General features: G+C 39.6%; 3 protein-coding genes and 2 pseudogenes across 3 annotated transcripts; 3 read left to right on the top strand and 2 right to left on the bottom strand.

Moving 5' to 3' along the window:
• The first annotated feature begins 272 nt into the window (after positions 1–272).
• Positions 273–3,745, top strand: LOC121790186 (4-hydroxy-tetrahydrodipicolinate reductase 2, chloroplastic-like). Its single transcript, XM_042188458.1, has 8 exons — positions 273–745; positions 920–1,157; positions 2,052–2,185; positions 2,275–2,349; positions 2,582–2,683; positions 3,113–3,222; positions 3,314–3,401; positions 3,564–3,745. The coding sequence occupies exons 1-8, from the start codon at positions 515–517 to the stop codon at positions 3,630–3,632; spliced, it is 1,047 nt and encodes a 348-aa protein (XP_042044392.1). The 5' UTR covers positions 273–514; the 3' UTR covers positions 3,633–3,745.
• A 46-nt stretch (positions 3,746–3,791) lies between these two features.
• LOC121790187 (epoxide hydrolase A-like) lies at positions 3,792–6,003 on the bottom strand. The gene is made up of 4 exons (XM_042188459.1): positions 5,712–6,003; positions 4,698–4,865; positions 4,376–4,611; positions 3,792–4,202 (listed from the first exon to the last, which is right to left on the bottom strand). The coding sequence occupies exons 1-4, from the start codon at positions 5,997–5,999 to the stop codon at positions 3,956–3,958; spliced, it is 939 nt and encodes a 312-aa protein (XP_042044393.1). The 5' UTR covers positions 6,000–6,003; the 3' UTR covers positions 3,792–3,955.
• Positions 6,004–13,538: 7,535 nt separating this feature from the next.
• On the top strand, positions 13,539–16,582 carry LOC121790181 (annotated as a pseudogene).
• A 2,127-nt stretch (positions 16,583–18,709) lies between these two features.
• On the top strand, positions 18,710–19,927 carry LOC121790184 (lactosylceramide 4-alpha-galactosyltransferase-like). The gene has a single exon (XM_042188457.1). The coding sequence runs from the start codon at positions 18,818–18,820 to the stop codon at positions 19,811–19,813; it is 996 nt and encodes a 331-aa protein (XP_042044391.1). The 5' UTR covers positions 18,710–18,817; the 3' UTR covers positions 19,814–19,927.
• A 350-nt stretch (positions 19,928–20,277) lies between these two features.
• LOC121790183 lies at positions 20,278–22,011 on the bottom strand (annotated as a pseudogene).
• Positions 22,012–24,517: the final 2,506 nt, after the last annotated feature.

The raw sequence follows: 24,517 nt of genomic DNA, 5'->3' as shown, positions 1-24,517 counted from the left end.
AGAGTATTATTTACGTTTTCTAAAAATAATTTTTTTTTCAAATGTTACGAATTTTATATAATTAATAAAGTAAGAGATATAAAAAAGAAAAAATAAATAAAATATTGTTAATGGGTGAGGTGAATCCAAAAAATTTAAAATAAGAAATAAACTCTAATTATAAAAGAGAAATAAAAAAAGTTTTATTTTAACAGATGAAGGTAGTAAAATAAACCGGGTTTCTTCTTTCTCACTGTTCCCTAACAAAGCAATTTTAGTTTATGATTGATTGCAAATGTTTTAGTTAATCCAGAATAAAAGAAAGTATCTGTAGAAGGATTTGGAAATCGTTCCGTACTCGTCTTAAACCCTAAGCCGTCGCGGTGCTCAGCTCAGCCGCTGACCCCGTCGCCGCCGACCTTCGTCGTCGTAGCTGCCGTGCAGAGTCCAGCCGAAGTCGTACCGTTTCTTCTAATCAAAGCTTTATCGGGAATTATTGGTTATCGAACCCTATTTATTTGCCCTCCTTATCTAAATGGCATTTGTAATGACACCCTCGTTCAACGCCAGCTACACAACTCGGCGAGAAGACATTAATCTGCTAAATCCGTGCTTTGAGTTGAAAAATGAAAAACCGTTTGGTAGTAGATTAAGCTGTAGAACTCCTATTCCGCGAAAACCTCTCGTCGCGATGGCAAGCAACTCAGTGCAATCTGTCGCGCTGGTGTCCACGGCTGACCCGAGGAATGTTGGAACATCGATAATGGTAGATTTCAGTTTTTTTTGGTTTCGTCGAGTTGTATTTGATCTGTTATGGATTTTGGTTCTGTTTGTTTTTTTATCCAATTAGAAATTGAAGCATTTGCTGATATAGAAAGTGAGCACTTGACTTCTGCTATACTATATCCTAGCCGCTGTTGAAATTTTCATTCTGCTATAGGTGAATGGCTGTACAGGGAAAGTGGGGAGGGCTGTGCTTGAAGCCGCCATAGCTGCAGGGCTTAACCCGGTTCCTGTAGCGTTAGGTGGTCCGGAAGATGTTGGGAAAATCTTGGATTTCAATGGAAAGCAGATTGAAATTCACGGTCCATCTGACAGAGAATCTGTATTGTCTTCTGCATTTAAGGAATACCCAGACTTGATTGTAGTGGACTACACAGTACCAGCTGCTGTGAATGGTATTCACTGACTCATTTTGCTGTATAATCCAGATAGAATTTGAGGTATTAGTGGGTGGTTACTGATTGAACATGTCCTATAATACTTTTGAATCTTGAACTAGTTTGCATAAATGATATTTTTAGGTGTTACACAACTAAGCTCATTAGTCATTACACATAGAGTTATGTCAAGATTCTCACTACATTTCTGTAGCACAATACTGGTCCCATGTAGCTGTTGTTTGTATGATTGGATTGTTATAGTTGTTCACTCATGCACACTTGTTAGTCTTGATGTAAAACTAGAATTATGAAAATTTATAGCATGGAGTTGCAGAATAATGGTACTGTGAATGACACTTCTACAATTTAATCTTCTAGTTCCCTTAGCTTTTAAATTGTTTTGATGCATAATTTAATGTCCTGTGCTTAACATGCAATTTTATACTCATTTCCCCCCTCTGTTCTAAGACATGGTAAAATATAGAGTAATGTATTCAAACCTATTTTGCATCATTTTATTGAAAGTTGTGATTGAGTAAAAACATTTCAGTTTTATTGCATACTCGCTTGGATATAGAATTCCCTATAAATTGAAACCTGAATATTGGTTCCAGACCTCTTAACTAACATTTTTCCTTTCTGGAACTCTTGCCAAATTTAGTGGTTCTTTTAGATCAGAAATTTGTTCTGTCAGGCCTTATCTGAAAATTTTGCTATTCTTATTTCAAAAGATAAGAATGGCAAGCTGCAAATTCTTCAGTGGTGATGTGTGGTTTAAGTTGTTTGTAACCTAAGAACTCGATAACTTTGCATGGACTGACAAGGGATGAGTGGTTTCTTGTCCCGTGTCCCGGTATTTTCATCCAATATCAAGACTGACCTCCGTAACCTTCATGTCATGGTATACAGATAATGCAACCCTTTATTGCAAAGTCGGGGTACCCTTTGTAATGGGAACTACTGGAGGAGACAGGGAGCTTCTGTATAAGACTGTGGATGACTCGAAAGTTTATGCTGTGATATCTCCCCAAATGGGTAAACAGGTGCTCAAATCTTAAGCAACTGACTTTTGTTACTGTCATTAATTCTCTTGTACTTTACATGAATAACTTTTTGGAACTGATCTTTTTAGGTGGTAGCATTTCTTGCAGCCATGGAAATTATGTCAGAACAATTTCCTGGTGCCTTTTCTGGGTACGATCTAGAGGTAAATTCTATTCGTTCATGTGTTAATTATGATCCAGCAGCCTTGTTTGATCATATTCAGTATTGATTTTTTTCATGTTCTTGATGGTATCTTTTTACATAAAAGGTCCTTTTGTTCAACAAGTAGCAACTAACTGGCTTGACATTTTACGTTTTCTTTGTTTACTGAGCTCCTAAGTTGTGGCCAGCCTCTAATATGCATTTCCTCTCTCTACTGCCTAACATTTGTATAGGTAATGGAGTCTCATCAAGCTAGCAAGTTGGATGTTTCTGGAACTGCTAAGGCTGTCATCTCTTGTTTCAAAAAACTGGGAGCTGAATTTGAGGAAGAGCAGGTACACTTAACAACTAAGTCTGTTCTTTTCATGCATCATTGGGAAGCAAGTATCATAGTTAAATGCCATGTGCTTGAATTATCCAAAAGGGGTTCCAGATATGTTTTGGTTGGGAACCTTTTTATGGTGATTCATACTGATGTCCGGTTATTATAATGCAATGACTTTCTATTAAGTATTGATGGCCATCATTCTGGGAATTGGGGATATCTCAACCAGGGAATTCCGTAGGTACCCTCAAAAAGAGCCATGAGATTGTAATGCAATGAAAAGTCATTTTGCATTTAGCAGATACTCCCATTTTATGTATGTGCAATGGCTGGAATCGTGTTTGTGGCCTATCGCATTGTGTTTGGAAGCATTTCTCTGAGATGGGGTTATAATGGTTTTTCATTACTAGTATATTTATCAAATCTTTTCGTCAATCAGGTAAAATTAATAAGGGACCCTAGGTTACAAGTTGAGATGGTGGGTGTCCCTGAAGAATATTTGTCCGGTCATGCATTCCACATGTATCACCTAACATCACCTGATGGAACGTAAGTATCAGCCACTTTTTCTGATTATGGATTCTTTTGATTAGTTAATTGCATGTTTCTCATTATCGCATATGTATGGCCACTGGAACAGTGTCTCCTTTGAGTTTCAACACAACGTATGTGGTAGATCAATCTATGCAGAGGGTACTGTTGATGCTATTCTATTCCTCGCCAAGAAGGTACTACTTTGTTTTATTACTAGTAATATTCGATCGACAAACTGTTGCATACTTCCTAAGATTCGATTGTGAGAAAGAAGTGTGTGTGTAGCATATCATTGACATGTTCATTTTGCTCCGTTGTACAATTGTCCTAATTTAAACCTCTTTTGTGAATCGCAGGTGAGATCAAACGCTGACAAACGAATTTATGATATGATTGATGTTCTCCGCGAGGGTAATATGAGATAAAGAATGTCAGTTTTGTAGTTTCTTTCCCATGAAATAGCATGATGACAGAGCTTTTTGTGAAGTGATTATTTATTGGCTTCTCAAACTAGTAGTTGCAATATGGACTTCGATTATTTGGTGTGTAGTACCTTGGTGGAAATAGTAGTTAACGCTCAAAGATACACAACAACTCACACTGGCTTCTTGCAATATTTAGTGCGTACAATGGGGAAATAGTCGTTAACGGTGAAAGATACACACCAATTCACACTTCTTGAAACTCTTATTATAATAGAAACAACAGAAATAGTATGGTCCTGAGTCTCCTGACAGAGGTCTAGCCTTCAAATATCTTTCTTGAGAAAGTTGAGGATAAGGTGATTCACTTGCTCAGGGAACTGCTCTTGCACAAAATGACTCCCTTCTGGCACAAACACCGTCTCCACCTTCGGAACAAACATCTTCATTTGATCGCTCTTTATATAGTCCTCCATGCCGGGTAACTTGAGCACATAATCCTTCTCACCCATGATAAACAATGCCGGGACCTCAACTTTCTCATTTGTGATATTGTAAGTTTCGGACCAAGACCTATATATTTTCATCCAAGTTAGCCAAGAAACATGCATGTGAACAAGGCAAAAGTGGTTCAAAAGGAAGGAAAACGAAGATTCATACTAATGTTATAATTTTATTTAACATGAATGTGTCTACCCACTCATTCGTGAATACGAATATAAAGAAACAAGTATGGTGTTTCGTACCTGTATGGGACTTTGAGAGCAGTTTGGAAGCCAGAGTTTTCATAGAGAGAGCCATAGTTTGCAAGATCTTCTTCCGAGAACCAAGGTGGTAAAGGAGTGGAGGAATCGACTATGTCCATTATCTCCTGGTTTTCATGCGCGATTGGTATCTCACTGCGCGAGAAGAGAATGTAAACATTGCGCACCACTGTTTTGTTATCAAAGCGGCCAAAATCAGCCTCGGCTCTCCCAGGTTTCTGAGATGGACAGATTAAGTTGAGCTCTAGTCATATCATATAATATCATCTATTCTGGCAACTAAAGAATGAAGATATATGCATACCTGCCATCTTGCGATGTAGAAACCTTCGGGAAGATGGTCTGTAAAGGAGATGCGAGTGATAGGCATGTAAGGTACACCCATGGTAATGACTCCACAGACTCTGTCAGGGTGAATGAGGGCAAATAAGTAAGCAACTCTGGCTCCAAAATCCTTGCTTATCAGAAAGGCCTGACCCAACATATTGCATAAACAGGTTAATACTGTGAAACATGGAAATTATCCAACCACCTCTTTATTTAAAGCTGATATACATATTCAAACTATCTTCTCTGATATCTATCATCATATAAGGATCCTGTCTTTTCCACATTATAATTATAAATTCTGCTTTTTTGTTTCCATCCCTACAATATGTAGTAATACTAGTATTCTTTTTTGCATCATTAATTTATTTTCATTAGTTGCAGTTTCTCACATCTTGCTCTTCCGAGCTTTCTGTGAATTTTATTGTTTTCATAAATTATGATTAGGTTTCGTTATTTTTCCAGTAGTCTGAAATACTTTTATCGGTGTTTATTTTAGCCCTGTTTTGTGTCATTTTCTAACTGTAAATTCTATTGCAATTTATACATTTTCATTGTGTATTGATATCTCTTTTGTGAACATTTTGTACTAATTGGATACATATTTATATTTTAAGCTTTTAAACTTATTAAAGTAGTATTAATCAAGTTCCAGTTGTGATTAAAGAATCATAAATGATTTATCCATAATTATTTTCCAGTTCGTTAATTTCTCACAGATTATATCAATTTCTCAACTGTCATAAGAAAAAAGATTGAGAAGATGCATATGATGTTATGAATCAACCGTCAATTTGCACACAAAGTTTAAAGGCACAAGTACACATATAAAATTATGAATTTCTAGAAAAGTCAATAACAACATGAATTTATTAATATAATAGAAAACCCAAATATCATCACTAGCAGCAGCTTCTGAGTGTGAGTGTGCGGCAAATTATTACTAGTATACTACTATTAAATTAAACGAAAAAGGGGGAAAAAGCGAAACCTTTTGGACAGCAAGAGCGTCAAGAAGCGAGAGAAGATCCGCCACGATATCCTTGTAGGAGGCTTTGTCGGGTTCGGGTGGCGGGTCGGACAGCCCGTATCCTCTGTAATCCGGAGCAATGGCTCTGAACCCGGCCTCCGCCACCGCGATCATTTGGTGCCGCCACGAGTACCATATTTCCGGGAAACCGTGCAAGAACACCACCGCCGGAGATGACTCGCCGCCGATCTCCGCCGCGTGGATCTTTACACCGTTTACTTGTACGAACTTGTGCTGGATTTTATCCATGATAGTTTTGAGAAGAATATAGTAAATGATATTTTTATCATTCAGCACACTATTAGGGTGTCCACTATAAGGCGGACACGACCAATAGTCTCACCCCAGTTTTTGTCCATAGCCCCAATTTTATTATCTATAGCCTCAAAATTCTATTTCCGCCACTATAGTGGACACCTCCAATAGTCTCCAAATTTTATAATCAATTTTCATTTTTAAATATTTTTTAGTTTCAATCAAGTGTAATTTAAATAGATCGTAGTGTAAATAACTAGAATACGAGGTAATTAGGGCCGAATATTCATTGTATTGCAAACCGGTAAAATTATACAACGAATAATTAAAATAAAATACAACTACAAAACTCCGCCACCGTCTACTCGGTGTCGGAGTCGGCTTCCTCGTCTTCTTCTTCTTCTTCTCCTCCTCTCTCGCTGCTGCCGGCCGCGGTATCCCCAGGCGCATTATCAACCAACCCCAGTCGACTCTCAATCCGAGTGATGAGCCTCTTGTAGACGTTCCTGACGTACGGGTCAGTTTCCCCTACGTATTTGCTGCATACGTCTTGCAGTTGTTACATCAACTGCACGTCTATGGTATTGAACAAAACCTCGTGGGGTTGCACCGTGGGCTGTGGGATTGGGGCGGATTGGTGGATGCGCGATCCGGACGCGCCCGCCGATAGGCGGGAGCCACTTCTACCCCCTCTGGCGCTGCGGATAGAGGCATGTTGTCCCATGGGCCGTCGTCGCCTAGTGTGAGTATCGGCTGGCTCTTCGACTTGCTCGTCGGACTGCTCGAACTCGTGCGAGCCGCTTCCACTGCTGTAGTCGCCGGCAAGGTTGTGCCTTGTGCGCTTTGGCCCAGGAGTTGTTCCCACCTCGTTCGCTACGTTCGACCTGAATTTCGGACAATCCGCGAGGATAAGATACTCTTCCCACAAGGTGAACTTTGGCCAGCCCTCCGTGTGGTATTGGCCCTCAGACAGGTTCTTAACATCTGCTGCGCTGCGGCCACTCTCAGCGTGGCGAAGGTTGTTCTCGTATATGGACGCGAACCGCTTGGTCGCATGGAGAATCCTACCCCACTTTTTCCGGAGCTGTTCTGGGTCGCGACTCTCGGCGCTGACGGGTTTGAACTCCTCGTATGCAAACATGACGCGCCTCCAAAAGCTCCCCTCGGCCTGATCTGGGCCCACCACGGGATCTGAAGTGATAGCATCCCAAGCCTTCGCCACGACAATGCTCTCGTCTTTGGTGTATGGCTTGCCCCGGTTGGACCCAGAACCAGAGCCACCGCTACCGCCAGTGCCACTGCCCTCGCCACTCGGAATGCCGGCCCCGCTGCCCGTGCGCCCACCGACGTGGCCGGTGCCACGACTGCCTCCTCCGCCCCTTCCGCCTCCGCCCCGACTGCAGCTACCTCCTCGGGTCGGAACGGACGTTTCCACCTGTGCTGCCGGCGTATCTGGGATGCCAGAACTGAGCAGACCCATCATAGTATCAAACGCGTCTTGATCTGCCTCGATGAACGGAGATTGACTGGCTTGGAAAGGGGAACCCGGACGCGGCTGGTGAAGCGTGTCTAGGTTGGGTCTGTAATCTTGAAATGCGGAACGAGATTCCGCTGTAAAGGTGGCGGAGTTGGAGAAGACCTCCACGACTGAGATGGAGGAAGGGGTGGACTCGATGCCCACGGTGGGGAGATTGATTCCAAGTCCAAGGCTGGGACGGAGGCGCATATCCGCCAAAGCCCGACGGCTGAGAAGCATATCCGCCAAAACCCGATGGCTGCGAAGGATTGCCCGAGGGGTTTGATGGATTGCTGCCATATCCCGATTCCTGAGAGTCGGGTGATTCGTCGTCTCCTCGGTGCATTTTTTAGAGAGTGGTTGTGTAGATAGTGAGTGGATGGATTTTGTGAAAATTGTGAAAAATAGGTGGTGGGGAGTGGTATTTATAGAGGAAAAAAAAAAATTAAAATCACGCCGCAATAGCCGCGGCGGATAATCACACTATAGTCGCCGCGCCTATAGGCGCGGCTATGTCCCCCCCGCCACGTCCTCGCCCCGCTGCCGGCGATCGCCCGTCCGCCCACGTCCGCCGCGTCCGCCCCCTGGGCGGACAACTCCCCCACTATAATTCGCCCGCCTACCGCCCCAACCCGCGGCTATAGCCACGGGCGTCCCATAGTAGACACTCTTATACTTACAATTGAAGAAGTTGTTGGATGCCGACACCCTACAATAAAGCTAGGTGGAGTATATTTGAAAGCCACATATTACAAAGCTAGAGGACAAAAAGTATACTCCATCCTTTGTCAAATGTATTCACTTTTATTAAAAAAAAAACTCCATTAGAATGTATTAAAATGACTATAATACTATAGAATAGAGGGAGTAGTACTGCGGTAAATAGTCTCTTCTTTCCATCTCCGTCACCAAAATTGGTCTTAAAATGAGTCAGCACACAATTTAAGAAAATATTGGTTAAAAATGATTTATTACTCGCATTTTATCTTTATCTCTTATTTTATTCATATTTTATTATTCTCGCATTTTATCGGTTTTGCATTAAAATTGGAGACCTCCATCAATGAGATTAGTATGAACTATGAACGAAGGGAAGATGTTAAAATGGCGAGGTAGAAATATATTTTTAGTATCCTTGCTTGGCATGTGAAAGCCACAAATTACAGGTATGATGAAATCGTGTAACTATAGGATAGGTTCCAATGCGATTACTAATTTTTACAATATCGTGTATTACTGGTAGGAAAGAATATACAGAGTGATAACTCTAGATCTCTCTATTACACAAACTATACTATATCTATACAAACAGCACTTGTGGGATCAGGCACAACTAACAATGTGATGCTGTGAATCCTGTGATCCAGCTTCAACGTCGTCCTTTTTGTCACTAATTCCTCTGATGTTGTCGCTCTCATAATCCCCCTAAATGTAATCCAATCGATTGTTGTAGTAAATATTATCGTTGTTGTAAACTATAAATTACCTGCCCGAATGCAGCATCAAAAACATGCAGCTTGTGAATCACAACTCAAAGATAATTTAGGGATTGCATATCTTTTCCATATCTTGGATGTCTTGCTCATTAAGTTAGTATCAGTATTATAAAGAAGGCTATTGTTATTCTTTTCAACGAATGAATGAATATATGAATTTTGTCTCTTTCTATTTTATTTTATGCTCTTTGTTTAAGCTTGAGTCGTCGACTGGATTCCGCCTCCCGGGACTTCTCATTTATCTCTTTTATCGTCTCCATCATCTTGATATGGGAATTATCCTTATCATACCCTCTGTAATCCGGAGCAATGGCTATGAAGCCAGCCTCCGCCACCACGATCATCTGGTGCCGCCACGAGTACCATATTTCCGGGAAACCGTGCAAGAGCACCACCGCCGGAGATGACTCACAGCCGATCTCCGCCGCGTGGATCTTCAGACCGTTGACTTGTACGAACTTGTGCTGGATTTTATCCATGCTTTTGAGGGAAATGAAATGGGATTTACTACATCATTTACCACACTTATGAATCACAATTCACAATTAAGGCAGTTGTTGACATCCAACAATTTTGCCGAGGACAAAATCACAAAACTATAATGTTAAAATGGCGCGCTATTAGCCTAGGAGTAGTAAACCTTTGTGAATTGTGAGTGAAAGCAACAGCCAAGTGTTGAAATCGTGATTACTATTAGGACAATAGAAGGCAATTACTTAATCACTGAAATTTAACGCAGTAGCGAATCTGAGCCTTATTATTATACTCCTTACTATAGGAGTATTAAATTTATAGTAAAATATAAGCATAATAAGCTAACGAATTATAAAATAAATTTATTTTCAAATAACGAACTAACTCAAAATAGCAAAACATGCCAAATTTTGGTGGTGGTAGAAGCAATAACAGGCCAAAATTCTGTTTAGTACTAGTCCACGCAATATTTCTATAATACTCCATTTATTTAACTTTTATTTTCTTTATTATTAATATTTATTTCAGACCTGATCTTAATGTATTTTTGGTGGTTTATTTCCAACCATCCAACCAAACAGTAGAGTATTTATTATAAAAATGTACTAATTATTTATCTTAGAATACAAAAAATTGGTGAACCAAAAACATTATACTCCAAGTTAGAAATGTTAATCGGGCCAGCCTAGCGGATTTCGGGCAACCCTACTCAGGTTGGTTAATCGAGTGTGTGCTAATCAAGTTATAATTATTCAACCCTAACCCTAAATATTCTGGTTTCAGGTTAGCTCAACGTCGCACAGGTCAATTTTCTCAGTAGCAGCCCAACTAAAATAACCTGTGTGCAATGGAATAGATTTAACTCAGAGGATATGTACTGTATTTGCAATTGATCATGTCAAGCATCTCTCTCACCTGCAATTGTTAAATTGAAAAACAACAGAAGCAGAGATTGCACTATCTCAAAATACTTTATGCATTTGTATTTCGTATTGATCAAAGGAATATGAGTCGTTTACCATTAATTACCAGCAACGAAATCTAGAGCAAAATACATATAGATACCCATACTACAGATGCAGCGGAATTCGATTCTCTTTTATCATGAAAATGCGTTGAAATTAGAAAAATACAAACTTAAATCTGAAAATTCTGGAAAATGTGCGACTTACCTTGGAAAGGCTGAGAGAATCAAGGAGAGCAAGCAGATCAGCAATGAGATCCGAGAATGTGGTTTGGTTGGGTCAGGTGATCGAGTGCGATGGCTCTGAAACCGCCCTTGGCGACGGCGATCATCCGGTGGCGCCACGAGTACCATATTTCCGGAAATCCGTGTAAGAAGACCACCGATGGCGAAGAGCGGCCTCCGATTTCCGCCGTGTGGAGCTTCAGCCCGTTGACTTGGGTGTACGCACACAACATGCTCGACTTAATTTAGAACCAGACACAAAACAAACTACTGCTTTTTCCACCATTGATAATGTTTAACAAAAACAACAAGAAACCCAACAACATTTATGGATTATAAAATGTTTTTAAAACCGGACCGGTCGGACCGCGGACCGGTCGGACCGCGAACCGGTTCACCCTTTTAAACCACCACTGCATTGAATCGCCGTGAACCGGTGGAACCGGCCGGTCGGACCGTGAACTGGAAACCGATTTTCTATATTTTTTTCAAAATTTTTTTAAAATTTGTTGTTGGTAGAGGTTGAACTCATCTCTTCTAGTTAAGAAGACCTCTACCACTCCACCACATGGGCTCATTGAACAATGTGAACATTAAATATTTTTATACATTAATTGGCGACGGCGATCATCCGGTGGCGCCACGAGTACCATATTTCCGGATATCCGTGTAAGAAGACCACCGATGGCGAAGAGCGGCCTCCGATTTCCGCCGTGTGGAGCTTCAGCCCGTTGACTTGGGTGTACGCACACAACATGCTCGACTTAATTTAGAACCAGACACAAAACAAACTACTGCTTTTTCCACAATTGATAATGTTTAACAAAAACAATAAGAAACCCAACAACATTTATGGATTATAAAATGTTTTTAAAACCGGACCGGTCGGACCGCGAACCGGTAGGTAGTCCGGTCCGATTCACCCCTTTAAACCACCACTGCATTGAATCGCCGTGAATCGGTGGAACCGGCCGGTCGGACCGTGAACTGGAAACCGATTTTCTATTTTTTTTTTTCAAAAATTTTTAAAATTTGTTGTTGGTAGAGGTTGAACTCATCTCTTCTAGTTAAGAAGACCTCTACCACTCCACCACATGGGCTCATTGAACAATGTGAACATTAAATATTTTTATACATTAATTGGCGACGGCGATCATCCGGTGGCGCCACGAGTACCATATTTCCGGAAATCCGTGTAAGAAGACCACCGATGGCGAAGAGCGGCCTCCGATTTCCGCCGTGTGGAGCTTCAGCCCGTTGACTTGGGTGTACGCACACAACATGCTCGACTTAATTTAGAACCAGACACAAAACAAACTACTGCTTTTTCCACCATTGATAATGTTTAACAAAAACAATAAGAAACCCAACAACATTTATGAATTATAAAATGTTTTTAAAACCGGACCGGTCGGACCGCGAACCGGTAGGTAGTCCGGTCCGGTTCACCCCTTTAAACTACCACTGCATTGAATCGCCGTGAACCGGTGGAACCGGCCGGTCGGACCGTGAACTGGAAACCGATTTTCTATTTTTTTTTTCAAAAATTTTTAAAATTTATTGTTGGTAGAGGTTGAACTCATCTCTTCTAGTTAAGAAGACCTCTACCACTCCACCACATGGGCTCATTGAACAATGTGAACATTAAATATTTTTATACATTAACCATTAATTTTATCTACAAAAACTAATAATTCATTTTAATTTTATTATTCTTTAATATAATTGTTAATTATAATATATATAATTATCATCTTTATATTTTAATGATGCTCTACTTACCACCTATATTATTATTAGTACCATATAAGATTCATTATTTACTATAAATAAATTTTTTATATTACATACTTAATTTATATACCCTAGCTATTGACATTAATGAATAATCTTATCCTAACTAATTAATAAGTACTTAATTCATATTTAATTATATATTATTTTACAAAATAAATTTTCTTAAATTACTATAAACATTATCTATTTTAATACATGAAATATTAAATTTTTTTATCTAGACTAACTAATATTAAATATATATATCTGAATATATTTACTAAATTTTAATATTATTTATATTTATACATCACTAATTATCTATAAGGTTTAATGTTTTGTGATATATTATTAATTGTAAATCATTTACTAAATTTAATATATTTTTATATATATTTGCAACAGTAAAACGGTTAGACCGGTGGTTCGACCGGTTGGACCGGTTGAACCGTGAACTAGTAACGTCGCCGGTTCGCTTGCCGGTCCGGTTTTTAAAACATTGGTCATTATATTGAATAGAAGTTGAATTGACTGAATTAAAATATATACATATCAAAATACCAAATTATACAAACTAAAAATCCATTGAATTAGGCCAATTCATACCAAAACTGCATAAGACCGGCGACACTGTGCACATAGCCACGTATGTCTATGCTCGCCTCAGCACTGCGCACACTAGTTTAGTATGCATAGATCATAGTTGTGAATTCATACCATGCATTATAAACACATTATAGTTCTATAAAAGTACTGTTAAACGAAGATTTATATGGTGAAAATGAGAGCAAATCTTATGGTTGGACACAAATAGATGAATGGTTTAGGGAGATGAGAGCACAACTTTTGAACAAGAAGAAAAAGTTTGATAGTTTTGAGTTATTCATGACCAAATTATTTCAGTATAAATAGGTATGCTATAGATTATTTGGGTTTATTAGGCTTAAAATTGAGTAAGATAAGGAGAAGAATTTTAAGTTCTACTATAAACAAGTGATTGAAATTGCAAAACCAGCATACAATATTAATATTTCCAGAATACGAGCACCGAAATCACAACACTTTATAATTGAGGGACCAAAAACTAAATTTAGCAGTAATTTACATATTTTAACGACCACCTTCTTCTTCATGTAAACAATTTTGAATAACTCTGCCGCGCTTGCTTCATCGCCGAAGATAGCCTCATCCTCGAAAGAATTGTTACGGGTGAAAACAGTGCGACGAATTTATTATTTCGATCAGAAATACAATTTGTTTGAGGTATGTATTAGTGTTTAATGAAAACAAAATCTAGGGCTTGTTCATGCTTATCTATGCCATATAAATTTTAGTTCGCTTCGATGTCGAGATGTGCTTGTTTTAGCAAGTTAGTACCTCGGAAATATAAAGCTAGATGATTGGACTCGCCGTATTGATTTTGGGATTAGGTTAAATTTAAAACTATTTGTCCACCTGAGACTTTCTTTATCTCTCTAATTCATCATTATTCTAAAAAATTCCGGCGAAACTCACCAATCTACCACTACTAGCTCTGCCTCAGCCCACTATTCTTCCTTTTTTTTTCGGCCGACCGACCAGCACGTCATCCCCTGCCGCTGCCTCCGTGGACTAGTGCTTTCTATTTGGCAGATTACACAACAAATGAATACTTCGTCTTGCGTAGTAGATAAATTGTGACACTGTATTGGCAAGAAAGCAGCCAAAACATGGCTGCACTTGTCGTTTAATGAAGAGATGTTGTTGCTAATATCTTGTTTGTGGTGAAACTTTCAACAGTTTTTGCTTGAGTGATTGGGTCTGAGTTTTTTTTGATAAGTTTCTGGTAATTGCTACACTGCAAGCAGGTCAAGGGAATGCTCTTTTGAGCATATATATTTTAGATTTATATGCTTCTAATTTGAAAGTTCTATGGTTTATTGAATGATTGTTTTACCCGTGATAGGTGGTAAGGTTTCAATGGCGGACTTAGAGAAATTGCTCCTTGAGGCGGCAGGAAGGACAAGTACTCCTGGGAGGAACAGGCATTCATCTCCACCATCAAGGCGGAGGCGGAAAGGCTCATATTCTGATGATGGAAGTGACTCAAAAAATGATGATTCTGATGGTGATCGTGCTTATTCGAGTAGAAAGCCATCAGGCTCACAGGTGCCTCTAAAGAAGAGGTTGGAAGCTGTTGATAGGGATGATGACGTAGTAGTCAAGGTGACGAGGAAGATGATTATGATCGTGATCGTGACAGTGACAATGATTCAGTTGGGAGTGATTTATACAAGGATGAAGATGATAGGGAAAAACTATCAAAGCTTACAGAGCTTGAACGAGAAATGATACTAGAAGCCCGTGCAACCAAGAGAAGTGACCGAGATTTTACTGAGAAGCTGAAAAAAAGGAAAGTCCAGGACAGAAAAGGGAGCCCCCCTAAAGCGCCTACACGCAGCATGCGCTCAAAGGCTGAAAGGGCAGGTGCGTTGGATGAATTGGTCAAACGAAGAAGAGAATCAGTTAAAGGATCTGGCAGCCGATACTCACCTGTGAAGAGAAGATCTTTAGCTGCTGCAACCTTGAGTAGCCCTAGCAGGAGTGAGAGTGGATCTCGCTCTGATGAGGGAGATTCGACAGGTGATGGTGGATTGGATGATAGTGACGATGACAAGATTTCATCGGAGTCAAAGGTGCCAACATTTGAAGACATCAGGGAAATCACAATTCGCAGGTCGAAACTAGAAAAGTGGTTCATGGAGCCCTTCTTTGATGAACTGATTGTTGGGTGTTTCGTGCGAGTTGGAATTGGAAAGTCAAGGACTGGTCCTATCTACAGGCTTTGTGTTGTTCGGAATGTTGATGCTACTGACCCAGATCGACAGTATAAGCTTGACAATAAGACAACACACAAGTACTTGAATGTGGTTTGGGGTAACGAGAGCTCTGCTGCTAGGTGGCAGATGGCAATGATATCCGATTCTCCTCCTCAAAAAGAGGAGTTTGATCAGTGGGTCAGGGAGGTTGAGCGCAGTGGTGGTCACATGCCTACAAAACAGGACGTTTTGGATAAGAAGGATGCTATCCAGAAAACAAATTCATTCATTTACTCTGCAGCCACTGTAAAACAGATGTTGCAGGAGAAAAAATCAGCCACTTGGAGGCCACTAAATGTTGCAGCAGAGAAAGATCGACTCAGGAGATCTTTGGAAGTAGCCAAGGAGAACGATGATGAGATAGAGGTGGATAGGATAAAGGCGAGGCTAAAAGAATTGGAGGCAAGTCGCAAGGTCCAAGTGAAAGATTCAAAGGCAATTAAGCTGGCAGAAATGAACAGGAAGAACAGGGTGGAGAATTTCAAAAATGCATCTGGGCTGAAGCCAATTAGTGTCTTGAGAGCTGGAGAGGCTGGATATGATCCCTTTTCCAGAAGATGGACTAGATCAAGGAATTATTATGTGGCAAACAGCAATGGAGGGGAAGCTGCTGGTGTGCCAAATGATGATGCGGTTGCTAATATGCGTAGTGATAATGGAGTGGGAGTAGGTGGTCCAGCATTTGCTGAGATGGGAATGGAAGCTACTGCTGCGGCCCTCGAAGCAGCAGCTGATGCTGGCAAGTTAGTTGATACAAGTGCTCCAGTTGATCAAGGGACTGAATCGTACGTGCTACATAACTTTGAATTGCCCATATCTCTAGCCGTGCTTCAGAAATTTGGTGGCCATCAGGGAGCCCAAGCTGGATATATGGCTAGAAAACAGATGATCGAAGCTACTCTTGGGGTAAGTGTGCCTGATAATGATGGGAGGAGACACGCACTCACCTTGACTGTCAGCGACTATAAGAGACGGAGGGGTCTGCTCTGAATCTGCGGTTTAGCTCCTTGATGGTTGTTTTGCCCCTCTCTCTCTCTGGTCGTACTCACTCTTGAACTGGTTATTTCATCATACTGTTGGGTAGAAATGAAACCTATAAACTTTGTTTCCCTAATTTAAGACGCTTGGAAGCTGTGTTCGGTACCCTTCATTGCCCTGCGCTAGCTAGGTAAATTGTTGCTCTCTTGTTACTTGTTCCCTACTATTCATTTTAGGGTAGGCTATTGATAATTTGATATGTGCTCAGCGACTTTCTGTTCGGATATTTTAAACCAATTTTTGACCATGATATAAGTTATCAGGTTAGACTGCATTATTATGAGACTGCTTCTTAGATGAAAAGCAGACTTTTAGCGCCACAAATTTACATAGACTGTAAGGTGACATGGTTGCTCAATATACCTTCATTGCTTTTACTTTGCCTTTTGCCTACCAGTGCAAAGTTTCTTGCTGATTAATCATATGGTTGTCATTCATGTATGAAGAATTGTCAACTGGACTGAGCTAGTCTATGCTTGTGAGTGCCCACCACAAGGTAGGCTTGAGTCTCGACCACCCAACCAAGCTTGTGATTTTATCGAACTCGCCTGGCCTAGGTGTTTGATCTAGTATAGGCTTGAGTGAGCCCACCACAGGGTAGGCTTGAGTCTTGACCTTGGCCTGGTCTAGGTGTATGTCTGGTTTGGCTCGACCTAGAACCATCCATGGATTTGGTCATCTGAGGTGAGCCAATGAAAGTTGTAACTCTCTCTTAAAGTTTAATCTTTTTCCATACTTTTATTTGCATTTACACTAAAATATTTAAGTAAAATAACCTAATTTTTATTTGCATTTATAGCCACACTAAACAGGCCAATGGTTCTCTTTGATAACTATGTGAAAATGAGATTTTAAGTGAGGAAGAAAATGAGATTTTAAGTGAGGAATTGATATATTTTATGATGCCTATTACTATTAATGTATTTATGAATTGATATATATTTATTCTAATTTTAAGAAGAGTTTTAAAATGAATCCCTCCTACTAAACAAATAGTATTGAATGATAAAATTAAGACTATGTGCACATGCAGTAAAAGTTGAAGTACAAACTTTTAAATTTAAAGATTAAAGTTATGTTTTCATGTAGTAGTAATTAGCTACTCATTTCTTAAGTTTATAAATTACAGGTTTTTAATAGAGAGGTCTAGAATCCAATTTCAGCACTCCTTCCTTTCCCAAACTAAAACTATGGTTAATTTTGGTTTGTTTCCCTGACTTGCAGTATTTTTAGAATTAAATTAATCCAATTTTTGTCCGGCTCGACAATAAAACCTTTTGGATTGGTCCACTGAAATATCATCCTACTATGATTCAAATAAGACCGATAAATAAGATCACTATTTTTGTCGACCAATTAGGTGGCAAAATGTTTTATTGATTTATTTTATGTGGTTGGCTTCGTCGCTAACGAAAACAAAAACATTTGATTCTGTAGTAGTTATTGCATGAAGAGGTCATGGTGCGTGGTTGCACTAAAATAACTGAAATTAGGCACGGTGTCCATTCATTCCAAGAATCTCTTCTTCAAATAGAGACACCCCTGGTTTGTCTGCACAAGTTTATCACTATTAGTACAATAAAATTATTGCTTCTCCTTCCATTTCAATATTAGTAATAACGACGCATTTAAGAAACTGTATGATTCTCGCACGTTTCCCCGCCTTGAATTGTTAGTAGTAATAATCAGTAAATCATCAATATAATAAGGTAGGATATCCATCCCAAAAAAAAACATAACGTAGATTTATAGCGATTAATTCCTAATACGAAGGGATATTCAAATCGTGATCTTATTCATCGATCAAACTTAAGATTTCATCTCTAGAGCCAAAATCCCAACGATACCGCAACACAAATCTTTGTTTATTTTGATGATCATTGAAGATCAAAAATTTGAAGATCAAAAATACGATTCGACTAAATTTGAGGTTAAAATGTCGCGAATAGAAGAGAAACAGGAAGGTGTGAAGAAGGAATTCATTATTCGACTAGAATTGCATGATGCCTATTCCCATCACCATCACCATCACCATCACCATCACCATCACAGAATTACTAATATATAGAGTAGGCGCAATAAACACCAGCAGTCTCTTCTCTAGGAAATTCTGTCTTCAATAAGTCCACACCTACATCACATTTCTCCACACATTGATACTACGTCGCATGAAAGTGAAAGCTAATGAAATGATTCTTCATTAGAGAGATGGATAATATTCCTACTATCATGTCTCAGCTCCTTCTAATTTGGCAAAGAGGCAAGATATCATTCTGTGCTTGTCTCTCTCTCTCCTTTTCCTCTGCCCCTTAGCCTACAACGGCGCCGCTATATTCTGCATCAGCTTCCCTTTCCCGGGTAAAACTCCGCCCGAGCCGGCGAGCTTTTTGCCGGAATATGTTCCCACTCTCCCTTCAACCGAAAACTTCACCACCGTTTTGCCTCTCCTGCATAGTAATCAAAACATGGTGGTTTCGACAATACGGCCCGCGTTGCATCGCCCGAAAATAAGGAAATTCGACGACAATGTCGCCAAGATTCTCCGGTACGAAGCTGTGAAGAAGCGATTTGAACTGAAAGTGATCAAGTTTTTCAAACGAAACTCGTGTAAGTTTCGTTTCTTCATGACTTGGATCTCCTCGGTCGAGTCTTTCGGAGATAGGGAGCTGCTGTGTGTTGAAAGTGTGTTCAAAACACACCCCAACGGCTGCCTAATCATCGCCTCGAGCTCGTTGGACTCGCGGCAAGGGAGGCTGATTTTGATGCCCTTTTCAGACATGGGATTCAAGGTTTCTGCAATGACACCAGACTTCAGTTATCTGCTGAGGAGCACTGCAGCAGCCGCATGGTACAACCGGCTGAAGCGTGGGGATGTGAATCCGGGAGAGATCTCTCTAGGCCAGAATTTGTCAAATCTGCTGAGAATAGGCCTTCTGTATAGGTTTGGTGGGATTTATCTTGACACGGATGTGTTAGTGTTGAAGAGTTTTGGGGAGCTGAGGAATGCCATTGGAGCTCAGAGTATTGATCTTGCTACGGGTAACTGGAGCAGGCTGAACAACGCGGTGATGGTCTTCGACAAGGGGCATCCTGTGGTGCGTGAGTTCATGGAAGAGTTCGCGCACACGTTTGATGGGAACAGATGGGGCCACAATGGGCCTTACTTGGTGTCGAGAGTGGTTGCGAGGGTGAGTGGGAGGCCCGGGTTCGATCTCACTGTGTTGCCACCCTTGGTGTTCTATCCCGTGCGTTGGAACAGGATTGGTGGCCTTTTCGAAGGGCCAAAGAGTGTGAGGCATTCGAAATGGATGGTTGCGAAGCTCAGGCAGATTCGAAGCGAGAGCCTTGCTGTTCATCTCTGGAATAAACAGAGCAGGCAGTTTGAGGTTGAGAAAGGAAGCATCATTGAACACTTGATGTTCAGTTCCAGAGTTGTCACAAATTCTTCCGTCTTTGAATGAATATATATTTCTTGTCCTTTCACCAATTCATCATGTTAATGAATAATTGTTCTGTTTTAGTACAAGTTTTTAGATCAAATGTAGCTACTGGTTCTTATTTTTATGTATGCACAGTTCCTGCAGATGAATAGAAAACAAAACTACGAGAGAGAAAACATGCATTGCATCAAAGTTGAATGGTGGGACAACTGGCTTTGTAGTTTGTACCATGCGAAAGTGAGGAGTGATGGTAGGTTAGTCATGCAAGTGCACACATACTCAGTTGGAACATGAAATGAGCATTCTTTCGCTCGAAAAAATCTCTTGAAAGAGTGGTTAAGTAACTGAAATATGTGAGAGTTTCACGAACAAATTGATCAGTATGATGATTCAGACAAAAAATGGCGGTTATTCGACTTTAAATACATAAAGAAAATGACAAAATCATATATATGAGCCACATTCATTTACTCGGTTTTGTATTAAGAAAAACTTGGTTTTGTTATCACTCTCTTTGTATAAGATGCTGCACATCTTGGAGCTCTACTTCACCATCTTCCCAATAACTGTCGTTCTGGAAGAGCAACTCGATCTGCTCGAGCGATTTGCCCTTCGTTTCTGGGACGTACTTGTAAACAAACACAACAGAAAGAGCTGAAATTGCTGCAAACACCAAAAATGTGCCTCCAACTGTAATAGCATGGTTGACTGAGAGAAAAGACATTGCAATGATATCGCTGCTCACTCTGCTCCCCACGGAGCCAATGGCGGATGCCTGAGCCCGAAGCTTCAAGGGGAAGATCTCCGATGACACAACCCAACATATAGGGCCAATCCTAACAGAGAAGAAAGCAACATTCCCCCACACACACAAAATAGCCAGTGAAATCCCAAACACGCTGTTGCCCATAGTAGAGAGCGTTAGGCCTAACGTGAACAAACAAACAGTCATCCCAATGGTGCTCACGTAGAGAAGTGGCTTCCTACCAGCTTTGTCGATGAGAAGTATCGCGATCAAGATGAATATCATCTTTGTGAAGCCAAAGCAACAGTTGCAGCCAGAAGCTGAGTGTTTCCTTGAATCCCAGCATGATTGAAGATGGTGGGGCTGTAGTATACCGTTGCATCAATCCCCGTCATCTGTTGGAACATCTGAATCCCACAGCCGGTGGTGTAGGATTCAGCATCTCGCGCCACACAGCCTTATCCTCGGACCTGTCCTTGATCATGAACCTTGCAGCTTCCTGTATCTCAGCCAGCTTCTCCTCAACTTCACCAGCATTCTCGTTGATCCTAAACAGCATGCTCCGTGCCTCATCAATCCGGTTCTGCATGACCAGCCACCTCAGTGACTCAGGGATGACAAACAAGGCGCCACCAATGAAGATAGAAGGGAGAGTCCCCACAGCAAGCATGATCCTCCAGTTTATGTGTGCAGGTAGTCCAGAAAAGGAGTAGTTCGAGATGTAGCCAAGGAGGATGCCTAAATTGATGAAGATTTCGGGAAAGGAAGTGAGGGATCCTCTGGAGACAGTAGGGGCTATTTCAGCAATGTAAACGGGCGTGATCATGACCCCAAAGCCCATCCCTATTCCTGCTAGGAGCCTCCCCATCATCAACACTGTGAAAGACGAAGCAAGAGCCATGATGCCGGCACCAAATTGGAACACCATGGCTGCAAACGCCATCGTCCATTTGATGCTTAGGATTCCAACAAACACTTCTTCTTGAACTTCACTGATCTTTAAATCCTCTTGAATGAACCAAATGGCTCCACTCATTACCCCCACATCTGCAAATTCCCAACTATCCTACTTAGATTTCATCACAACTAGCTAACAACAAGAAACAAAACATGCATCGAATTCTGCAGATAAACTCAATTTACAAACTGGAGCAAAAAGTTGAGATGATGAATCATGATTGATTGTTAAAAAAGAGGAAGAAGAAGCAATGCACCAACCGTAGCCAAGAAGCATAGAATTGAGAGAGGCGAAGATGGAACACGCCATGACATAGTTGCTGCTGCTGATAATCCCATTTTCTTCAAATGGATATGATACACAAACATCCTCGTCCTGACTCACATCCGAATTCATGCTTCTGTACTTTCTCAAAGCCCCCCTCCCATTTTATTGGAGACTCATATCTCCCTCTATTTTTAAGGAATGGGGGAAAGAAAAATTAATTTTTTTCTATTTTCTATATTTCGGGTTCATTGTTAGATGAACATCAACACCCGACGAAAACGAAGGAGCAACGAATATAGGGAAGTGGTAGCAAAATTAAATCTCTGTCTGAATAATAACGATAAAAATATGAGTCAATATTTGACTTTGCGATGAATGTTGTTACTGCAGATGAATAGCCATGTCTTGTTTGGTAAATCTGTTGACGGCTTGACGCTGACGCCTGAAAGGAATAGAAAAAAAAATGGAATGAGAAAATGAAATAGAGAACTGGATGACGGAGATAAATGTGCATTAAATATTTTAGTCTACATGGGCAAATTCTCATCAAAATTATGAACCCCCTCCAATAATTTTGAAAATTAGATAGAAATTTATTTAAAATTGTTATTTAATTACTTTTTGATAAAAATTTTGGGTCAACCAAGTATAATAGTATAATATTCATATTTTTTAATCAAATGCTATTGTTTTCTTTATAACGTCCACATATTTTTCTCTATAAAAATCTAAATATTTTATTAGACTATATCTAGATAATTAGTGATCCATTATCTAGATAATTCTATTATAAAGTATATAGATATTCTATTATAAATATTACTCCCTTCGTCCCTGAAAGTTTGTCCCATTTTTCTATTTCCTTCGTTCCCATAAAATTTGTCTCATTTCACTTTTTACCATTTTTGGCAGTGAACCTCATATTTCACTAACTCATTCCTACCCACATTTTATTATAAAACTAATATATAAAAATAGGACTCACATTCTACTAACTTTTTCAACTCACTTTTCATTACATTTCTTAAATATCAAATTTATTTTCTTTTATTCTAACAAAAGACATGCATTCTAAATATGTATGAACATATTATATGTGAAATTAATTAGCTTGCAACCAAAAAACAAAATTTGCAAAGCAAAAGCAGAAGTCGTGCGCAAAGTCAGTTGATTAAAGAGAGCAAGAGAGCAGGCCGTCGCCAATCGCAAGAAGGAAATCAGCTCTCTGCAGATGCATCTGAAAGAAGATGAGAAGAAGATGAAGGACGCACAGAAAAAAGTGGAGTTGGTTTCAAGAAAGCGAACTGCTATCCGGATGAGAATCGAGGCACATGGCGGAAATACTAATTTACCTAAAAATATGATATTTTTTCATCTTCATGGCTCTAACATGTCAACAGGATGAAATAGTATGAGTTTTGAATCAGAAAAAATAGATTTAATTTTTGTTTACTTTGACAGAAGAATTGCGTATCGACGTCAAATTAATTGCATCAAGTAAAAATTTAGTAGAACATTAAATTTGTACTTCATTCGTTCCACAAAAGATGTGTAACACTTATGAGATGACAAAATTTTAAAATTTGTTGCTAATTCGTGTTCTATATTATGGCTACATAGGCGAAATGATTCAACATTGTACCCATGATTCGTACCTTTCTATCGTCTTGGTTGCAACAACAACCCAAAAATTCACCGTGATCCGCGTCATTGAAATCGAGCTTCGCGCGACTGGCCCATGCATGGTAACAAGTCTTGGATACAATCGTCGATTGAGCTGCTTCACGTTCAGTCAACGAGGACTGCAAGACTTAGACAACCTCCTTTGGCATATTATCCGCCATTGAAGTAGCAGAGCTCAAGAATCAAAGATATATTACTGCAAAATGATGATTCTGATAGGAATAGCAAAAAAATGGAAAGAGAAAATGAAATAGAGAATGGACGCAAGATAAATTTGATAATTTAGTCTATCTTAATATTGTTATGGACAAATTTTCATCAAGATTCAAAATAATGAACTTTGGTGTGTCCAATAATTTTGATAATTACTTAGAAAATTTATAAAGTTTGAATTTGTTAACAAATATTTAATAATAAAAAAATTTGGGTCAAATAATATTTATATTTTTAAATCAAATGTCATTGTTTCTTTTTGACCTCCACATACTTTTTTTTTCAAAAGTCTAAATCTTATTAGATTATATCTAGATAATTCTATGTAATTCATTATCTAGATAATTCTATTTCAAAGTATATAGATATTCTATTATAAATGTAAGATATTTCTATTACAAAAATAGATGTCACACAATCTTTCTTCAAAATATACGTCTGAAATCTCTATTTTAGAAGGTCTCGAGTTAGGGGAATGATCGTTAGCTGGTGTCTGGTATAGAAAGGGAGAGTATTCGTCGATTTGGTTTTACATCTGCATAGTTTAGGTTTTGGCATGCTGAAGCTATATGAATGGAACTGTTTGGACAGTTGAATCCTTTATAATGTTCTACTACTATTTTGAAAAAACCACTTTATTCTGTTGCAAATGCTAAGCGAATGATGCATATAGTAATGACTGATGAATGATTCAAAACGTGCAAAGTGAGAAAAAAGTTGTAGTTCATAGCTTGTTTCCGTAGGATCTCAAAGTAAAGATCGGGTGTCCTAGATATGGAATATGTGGAAGCTGGCCAGTTCGTGACTAGTGGGTCACACTTTATTTATTTAACTTTGGAATGTGCAACTGTTACTAGTA

Source organism: Salvia splendens, unplaced genomic scaffold (genome assembly GCF_004379255.2).
Source record: "Salvia splendens isolate huo1 unplaced genomic scaffold, SspV2 ctg434, whole genome shotgun sequence".
NCBI lineage: Eukaryota > Viridiplantae > Streptophyta > Magnoliopsida > Lamiales > Lamiaceae > Salvia > Salvia splendens.
Note: the sequence above shows the minus strand (reverse complement) of the source record. Positions and strands in the feature narration are given on the sequence as shown.